Source organism: Scyliorhinus canicula, chromosome 10 (genome assembly GCF_902713615.1).
Source record: "Scyliorhinus canicula chromosome 10, sScyCan1.1, whole genome shotgun sequence".
In the NCBI taxonomy this organism is placed as follows: Eukaryota; Metazoa; Chordata; class Chondrichthyes; order Carcharhiniformes; family Scyliorhinidae; genus Scyliorhinus; species Scyliorhinus canicula.
The window spans coordinates 9,520,602-9,529,804 of NC_052155.1; the positions used below are offsets into that span (position 1 = coordinate 9,520,602).

A 9,203-nucleotide genomic window follows, 5' to 3' on the forward strand; every position below is an offset into this window, starting at 1 on the left:
CTGATTGGTCTATTCCTGCTCCTATTTCGCGTGCTCCTATGTTCTGAATATGACATCAGCATTCCTTACAGTGTTGAAAGTTAATGTATTTAAATTAAAATTGTTCATTACTGATCTGTGCTATCCCCCCCCCCCCCCCCCCCCTCCATAGGCGGCCCCCTTGCTTCCACCTGCAATTGGAAGTAGAATACCACCTGGTTTTGTTGATTCTCACGATGGTGGCAGTAGACACGGACAAGGTGTAATCACAAGAGGCAGCACAGGAGGAACATTTGGTCGACGCACAATAAATTCACAGTCTGAGATTATAACTCAAGAAGTGACGGGGACACAAACTCAACCTCCCAGGAGCAACATGGGCCAAGGACATATTGTGCAAAACAATCACCAAATGTCCGGTTGGGGCGGAAAAACAATTTCAGGCAGCAGCTTTAAAGAATATGTGGACTCGTACATGAATGAGGTACTTTTAATTTGACTATTTATTGGGAGGGAAATAATTGTGAAAAAAATTCAGAGCGACAGAATTTATCTCCACTTGGAGAGGCAATTATCAATCAAGGATAGTCGGCATGTTGTGTCAGAGGAAGGTCATGCCCAACAAATTTGACTGGATTTTTTGAGGAGGTGTGTAGATCAGGGTAGTGCGGTTGATGTAGTCTACATGGACCTCAGTAAGGCCTTTGACAAGTTCCCTGGGATCCTGAGCAAATTTGGCAAATTGGATCCAAAATTAGCTTAGTTTTTAAAAATTAAATCACAGGATGTGGGTGTCGCTGGCTAGGCCAGCATTTATTGCCCTGCCTAATTGCCCTTGAGAAGATGGTGGCGAGCTGCTGTCTTAAACCACTGCAGTTCCTGAGGTGTAGGTACACCCACAGTGCTGTTAGGGAGGGAGTTCCAGGATGTTGCCCCAGCGACAGTGAAGGGACGGCCGATATATTTCCAAGTCAGGGTGGTGAGTGACTTGGAGGGGAACCTCCAGGTGGTGGGGTTCCCAGGTATCTGCTGCTCTTGTCCTTCTAGATGGTAGTGGTCGTGGGTTTGGAAGGTGCTGTCTAAGGAACCTTGGTGAGTTACTGCAGTGCATCTTGTAGACGGTACACACGGCTGCCACTGTGCGTCGGTGGTGGAGGGAGTGAATGTTTGTGGATGGGGTGCCAATCAAATAGGCTGCTTTGTCCTGGATGGTGTCGAGTTTCTAGAGTGTTGTTGGAACTGCACTCATCCAGGCAAGTGGAGAGTATTCCATCGCACTCCTGACTTGGGCCTTGTAGATGGTGGACAGGCTTTGGGGGAGCAGGAGGTGAGTTACTCGCAATAGGGTTCCTAGTCTTTGACCTGCTCTTGTACCCACAGTATCAATATGGCTAGTCCAGTTCAGTACAGATAGTGGCAGGAGGCAGAGGGTGATGGTCAATGCTTGTTTTTTGTGGCTGGAAGACTGACCAGTGGTGGACTGCAGGAATCGGTGCTGGATCTCTGGCTGTTTGTAGTGTACATTAATGAGCTGGACATGAATGTAGGGGTCTGATCAGAAAGTTCACAGGTGATACAAAAATTGTGATGTGGTAAATAGCGAAGAGGAAAGCCTTAGATTACAGGACGCTATAGATGGGTTGGTCAGACGGGCAGAACAGTGGCAAATGGAATTTAACCTCAAAGTGTGAGGTGATGCATTTTGGGAGGATTAACAAGGTAAGGGAATACAACATGAATGGGAGAAACGTAGAGAGGACCAGAGGAATATTGGAGTGCTTGGCCATAGGTCCATGAAGTCAGCAGAACAGGTAGATAAGGTGGTTAAGAAGGCATATAGTAGAATTGCCTCTATTAAATGAGGCACAGAATATAAAAGCAGGAGGTTATGCTGGAGCTGTACAAAAGCTTGTTAGGCCACAATTGGAGTATTGTGTGCAGTTCTGGTCTCCACACTATAGGAAGGATGTGATTGTTCTGGAGAGGGTGCAGAGGAGATTCCCCAGGATGTTGCCTGGGCTGGAGGGTTCCAGCTATGAAGTCAGGGCAGCACAGTGGTGCAGTGGGTGAGCCCTGCTGCCTCACGGCGCCGAGGTCCCAGCAGCTCCAGCCGGACCGACACCCCGAATATGGCTTCCAGGGGACCAGGCTACATGTCCACATGTAAAACCCCCAAAATGGTGCTGAACAAAACCAAAAGCTTCAGCCAGGACCAATGTATATTTACATGGTTCGCCGGCCCCCCCTCCCACCCACATCGCTCACAGACATCCTCCATCCCCCTCAAACAGCTGGCTTGTTCGTGACTTTGAGGTGTGCCCTGTATACTACCTTTAGCTGTATCAGACCCAGCCTCGCGCACAAAGTCCAGGCGTTCACCATCCACAGCACCTAACACCACAATCCCTCCTCCAGCACCAGCCCCAGCTTTCCCGCCCACTTTGCCTTAACCCCCTCCGCAAACAACCCCCTCTGCAAACACCTTATCCTCCTCCAAAATCCTCCCGTAAATCGCCGATATGAGCCCCCCTCTCCATGCCCCCCGCCCGCCCATCCCTACCCACTGGCAGCACCCCCTCCAGCAACGAGGCGGCAAACGCTATCGGCAAGGTTGGGAAAACCTTCCTCGCAATGTCCCGCACCCGCGTGTACCGGAACCCCCCCCCCAACCCAAACTCCTCACTCAGTTCCCTTAATATCCCTGATCCTCTTCTTTTCCCAAACCCGGAACCTGGCATCCATCCTCTCCCCGGCTCAAACCTGTGATATCTTATGATCGGCTTCCCAAACAAACCCCCCACCAGACCCCGCTCCCAACCTAAAATGCCGCCGAAACTGCTCCAAATCTTCGGCGTGGCCACCACCACCGGACACACCGAACATTTCGCAGGGGCATGGGGAGCAGTGCCGTTACCAGCACCCGCAACCCTGACCCCACCCCTCTTACATCAGTCCGCCTCCATCCTCACCCACAAAGCCCCCAGCCCCCTATTCCATCCCTGAACCTTTGCTGCCTTCGCCGCCCAATAATAATACATCAAATTCGCCCTCCCCTCTGCACCACCTTCCTTATCCTGGCCACCTTCTCTGTCCAGACAAATGAGAGATCAGCCTGTCCACCCCCTTGAAAAGCACCTTGGACAAAAAGACCGGCCGGCGTTGAAACAAAAACAAGACTCGCGGTAAAATGTTCTTCTTCACTGCCTGTACCCAGCCCGCCAGCGACAGAGGGGGATTCTCCCACCTCAGCCTCCCCACCAAGCCCCAGAGACCTGCCCAATCCCTGGGACACCTGCACCCCCAAATACCTAAAGTGAGACGCTGCCAGATGGAATGGCAGACCCCCCCCCCCCCCCCCCCCCCACCCCAACCCCAGCCCCTGCCCCGGGGAGGAAACCACAAAGCACTCACTTTTCCCCAAATTCAGCTTATACCCAGAGAACGTCCCAAATCTCCGAAGCAAGCCCATTATGACCCCCACCAAGGAGCCCGGCTCCGGAGTATATAACAGGTCGTCCGCATACAAGGACACCCTGTGCTCCAACTCCTGCAGCTCGCATGCCCCAAACCCCCCCCCCCCCCCCCTCACTAACCCCTTCCACAACCGCGAGCTCCTCAATGCAATGGTCAAGGGCTCTATAGCCAATGCAAGCAGAAGGGGGGGACATGGGGCAGCCCTGCCTCGTTCCCCGGTGCAATACGAAATACCCAAAATTCATATTACTTGTGTGCATGCGCGCCATCGGCTCCTTGTACGTGCCACAAACTTCAGCCCAATCCCGAATTTCTCCAACACCGCCTTCAAACACCTCCGTTCCGCCCGATTAAAAGCCTTTTCCCCCATCTAATGCCACCTCCAACTCCCTCCCCCATACCAGAGAAAGTACCACATTCAGCTGCTGCCTCACATTCGATGACAACTGTCTACCCTTAACAAACCCCGTCTGATCCTCCCCAATCGCCCTCGGAGGACGCCCCTCCAGCCTTAACACCAGCAACTTTGTCAATATTTTGGGGTCCACATTCAGCAGAGAGGTGGGTCCATACGGGCCACACTCACCGGATCCTTATCCTTCTTAAGCAAGGAGATGGAGGCCTACCCCATCATTTTCAGCAAGACCCCCTTAACATTGTGTCCTCGAACATTTCCACCAACAACGCGGCAGCTTCTCCTTAAATCTCTTATAAAATTCAACCGGGAACCCATCCGGGTGCGCCGACTGAGTCTTCCTGATTGCCGCCTTCGCCTCCTCCACCCCCATCGGCTCCTCCAGCCCCATCTTCTCCACTACACCCAACCCTGGGCACTCCAACCTGCCCAGGAACTCCCTCACCTCCCGCTCCTCCTCCGGTGGCTCCGACTTATGCAAGTCCCTCAAACACCCTCCCTGCTCCACCAACTCTCCCCTCCTGATCCCACACCAGAACTACCTCCCTCGTCGCTGCGGCCCGCCTGCAAAGCCGACCTGCCGACATACGACCCAGCCCTCTCCCCCAGAACTTAGGCTTGATCTTAGCTGAAAGGCTGAGAATAAGTATTGAATTTCTATGGTCCTGGAGTGAAGCTGATGACAGCCCACCCCTACCCTGTGTGGTGCGTAGCGAGTCAGGACGGAAAGTCATTGTTTGATCAGCTCTTCCAACGCAATCGAACAATGGTAATCGGCTTAAGTTTTTACAATTCAGTTACAGAGTACCTGCTGGTTATTTTTGTGATTCCCGTAAAGGGACAGCAGCAGCATTTATTGCCCATCCCTAATTGTTGAGAGTTTGGGACAACCACATTCCTGTGGGTCTGGAGTCACGTGTAGGCCAGACCGGGTAAGGATGGCAGAGTTCCCTCTCTGAAGGACATTGGTGACCCAGCTGGGTTTTTAACGTGGCTAGACTTTTTAACTTCTGATTATTATTGAATTCAGATTCCACCTTCTGCCATGGGGTGGGATCGAACCCTAATGCCTGGAGCATCACCCTGGGTCACTGCTGGCCGAGTGATATTTCCACTACGCCAACACCTCCCTATGCTTCCACTCTAACTAGACAACCTCATATTTTTCTACATTGCACCCCACCTGCCAGTCCTTTGGCCAGTGCTGCTCCTGTGGTAAAGTAGGAAGCACAGCTGGCAATTTAGGCAGGCTGGTTTGTATTTTTCGCATTCTGCCGGGTATGGGGAGGTAAGAGTTCCTCTGCTGTGGGATATTCCAATCGTAATTGTATTTTGCTTTGTAGAAATTGATCGAGTGCTCCGAGGAAGATCAGACTCGCCCTGCCCGCGAATGCCTGCTGGTCTATAATTACGAGGGTGAAGGATCGCCTGTGGGCTCCCTGGGCAGCTGCAGCTTTATCGCGGATGAATTCCAGTTTAAAGATTCCGACTTGGATGATTTAAGCCCAAAGTTCAAGATGTTGGCTAACATCTGCACTGGCAAATTTGAGGGTCAAACCTCCGCGATCAGCTTCAACCCTCCAGTTCAGCAAACCGTTACGAACACGGAGAGATCCTTTTCATCTACTTCAACAGGATTGGGCATCATCGCTGACCAATTGCCGATGCAGAAGAATTATGTTGTGACCACAACAATAAATCCTGTGGCTGAGGTGTTGCCTAGCTTTGTGGATCCCCCAATGGCGTATCAAAATGTTGCGGTGAGCAAGCAAGTTCACACAAGCCCGGTAGGAATGTCAACAATGGTCATTGACTCCCCAATGGCATACCAAAATGTTGCGGTGAGCAAGCAAGTTCACACCAGCCCAGTAGGAATGCCAACAATGATCATTGACCCCCCAATGGCATACCAAAATGTTGCGGTGAGCAAGCAAGTTCACACCAGCCCGGTAGGAATGCCAACAATGGTCATTGACTCCCCAATGGTGCGCCAAAATGTTACGACGACCAAACAAGTTTATGCCGGCCCAGTAGGAATGCCAACAATGATCATTGATCCCCTAATGGCTCACCAAAATGTTACGACGACCAAACAAGTTTATGCCGGCCCAGTAGGAATGCCAACAATGGTCATTGATCCCCTAATGGCTCACCAAAATGTTACGACGACCAAGCAAGTTTATGCCAGCCCAGTAGGAATGCCAACAATGATCATTGACCCCCTAATGGCAAATCCGTCACTCGCCCACCGAAACGTTACAACGACCAAGTCAGTTAACGTCAGTTTGGGAGGGACACAGGCCGTGGTTGCTGACCCGTCGCTTCCCCAGCTGCCCATTGTCCACAAGAACGTGACACTAAACCGGGCGACCCATTCCGGCACGGGAGCGACGCAAAACATGATCGTCAATTCACCCTTCGACCAAACACCTGCCATCCACAAGAATGTTACTCTCACCAGGCCAGCTCATGCTGCCGGGGGAGGGGGGCACGGCGGCAATTCGGCTACGGCTTCGCTGGTCCAGAAAAGCAGCGTTACCCGCAGGTCTGTCACATCCGCTGATGATGCGAATAAAACAGTAACAAAAGTAACTAAAGTTACGCAGGTGATGTAGGAATAGACAACTCCACACACCGGTGCATATCTGCGGACAACTGATCAAATTCAAGAATGGAGAAACAACTAGGTTTGGAAAGAAGCATGTTTTCTATACAGATGCGGCAATATCGCTCTTGTGTTTGATCAACAATTCCAAAGTCATTTTGTGGAGATGACTAAAAGTGAATCGTGTTTTTCTGGAGTTGAATACAGAAAAGTCATGTTCTAAGGTCCTGATATGTTGAGAATAGTAACATTTAAATGTATAAACCGAACGTTTCTTTCTTGAGAAGCTAGTAATTGAAACTCGATGGTGGAGGTTAAAGAAATTATGAACTTTGGTTGATCAAGATTGTCAGGAAAATACAACAGAAATGGTGGAAACGCACAATCAAGATATTGACAATAAGATGGAGCCATGGGAAAGAACTGGGTCTGGATTTTACAGGGTCTCCACACTCCAGCGCCTGTTTGGGTACACTGAAGGAGAATTCAGAATGTCCAATTCACCTTACAGCGAATCGTTCAGGGCAACCAACCCCCCCCCCCCAACCCCCACCTGCTAAAAGGTCAGGTGGATGCCCGTCCAGCAGAGGAATGACTGCCCCCGGGTCATTTATCGGACGTTAATCGACCCGATGTGCCAAGGTTACCCCGCAACGCCAGGACGTCCCACCTCAGAGAACTACCGGGACGTCAGAGGCCAGCGGCTCTCCAGCGCCACCCGGGGCCGTGGCCACTGCCGGTACTGCACTCGGCGCAGGACGAGGCAGGCGTGGGGTCATGGAGGAGAGGAGGCAGGAGCTATAACACGTCGAGGATGCTTCTCCGAAGGATTTGAGGGGGAGGTGCTGTTAAGGATGGACCCTCCCCTCCCACCACCGCCCTGGGTGGAGAAACCCGTCAGGCTGGCCAGTTGGTGTGGGTCTCTGGTACTGCCCACCATATCTCAGTGACGGTGGCCGGTGGAGATCCTTAAAAGAGCATGAATTGCCCATATAAAGTTCTCAATTGACCTATTGGCAGGCATGCCACCAGACATCACCCCCACCAGTAGTAAGATTGCAGGGGGGATACAGACAGGCAGATAGGTGGAAGACCTGTCCCCCCCTCCCTCCCTCCCCCCACCCCGCTCCCCCTCCCTCCCCCCACCCCGCTCCCTCCACATCCACCAGTAGAAGAATATAAAGTCCAGTCCTTAAAATGCACCCAAAACCAATATTTCCCCTGAGCTGTACGTGCTTTGTTTTGTTAAATGTGCGCTACGCTGCGAGGGTGTGTGTGTGTGTGCAACACGCAGCAGTCAGGAAGGTACTGCGCACGACATCCTTTCAGTCATTGCTCAGGCTGTTATCAAATCAAAAAGAGACAAAAATGAAAACACCTATCATTGGAATGAACAGGTCCTGGAATTTAGACAAATCATTGTCTGAAACTCAAAAATGTTAGCCGCCTCCGTCTGATTCGCATTCTGCGTGTTTTCAGGCTTCCCTGTTTGTGTTTGAAGATACGCGATATTGTTTTCTGGATAATGTTTCCCCACCGCCATTCTCAAAGAGTGATTGCAAAAAAAAGTTTGCTTCTTTATCCTGCCGTGTCGATAACCCACAAAATTGCCCTTAGTGTTGGGTGGGGTTACTGAGTTATGGGGATAGGGTGGAGGTGTTGACCTTGGGTAGGGGGTAGGGTGCCCTTTCCAAGAGCCGGTGCAGACTCGATGGGCCGAATGGCCTCCTTCTGCAATGTAAATTCTATGAAAACTAGGTCGGCACGGCAGCACAGTGGTTAGCTCTGTAGCTTACAGCACCAGGGACCCGGCTTCGATTTCCAGCTTGGGTCACTGTATGTGCGGAGTCTGCATGTTCTCCCCGTGTCTGTGTGAGTTTCCTCCGGGTGCTCCGGTTTCCTCCCACAAGCCCCGAAAGACGTGCTGTTAGATGATTTGGACATTCTGAATTCTCCCTCCGTGTACCCGAACAGGCACCGGAATGTGGCGACTGGGGGATTTTCACAGTAACTTCATTGCAGTGTTAATGTAAGCCTACTTGTGACAATTGTAAAGATTATTATTACAAGAAATAACGAGAGAGCAAGTGAATGAACCATGGGCGCGATTCTCCGCTGCCCATGACGGGTCGGAGAATAGCGGGAGGGCCTTCCCGACATTTTTCCCGCCCTCCCGCTATTCTCCTCCCCCCACCCCCCCCCCCCCCCCCCACGACACGAATCGCTGCTCGCCGGTTTTTACGGCGAACAGCAATTCTCCCCAGGCCGATGGGCCGAGTTCCCAGGCCTTTACGGCCGTTTTCAGGAATGCAAACACACCTGCTCTCACCGTTCGTGAAAACGGCCACAAAGTGCCGTCCCGGACAACCATGGCACCGATTGGCACGGCCGCACCACGGCCGTGCCAAGTGTGGCATGGGCCTGCCATCAGTGGGCACTGATCGCTGGCAGCGGGTCTGATACCCGCACACTATTTGTTCCCCCGCCGCCCCGCAGGATCAGTCCGTGGGGCGGCTAAGGGGCATGACAGCCCACGCATGCGTGGGTTTGACGCATCTGCATGATGACGTCATCCGTGCATGCGCGGGTTGGAGCCGTCCAACCCACGCATGCGCGGCTGACATCATCGTGCCCGTCAGCCGCCGTGACGCTTGGCGCGCGGGCTTAGCGATTTCGCTAAGCCTGCGATGCCGTGCTTCACGGGGCCGCGCTGCTAGCCCCGCCCGGGGG

The 9,203-nt window shown here is 52.3% G+C and overlaps 1 protein-coding gene across 1 annotated transcript in view; it reads left to right on the plus strand.

The window, feature by feature from the left end:
* Positions 1–7,593, plus strand: part of LOC119972903 (desmoglein-2-like) — a 35,863-nt gene extending 28,270 nt beyond the window's left edge. The window contains exons 10-11 of the mRNA XM_038810449.1: positions 152–463; positions 5,212–7,593. Coding sequence (XP_038666377.1) covers positions 152–463; positions 5,212–6,483 — 1,584 coding nt within the window. The 3' untranslated portion in view covers positions 6,484–7,593. The remainder of the gene's footprint in view (positions 1–151; positions 464–5,211) is intronic.
* The last annotated feature ends 1,610 nt before the right edge of the window (positions 7,594–9,203 follow it).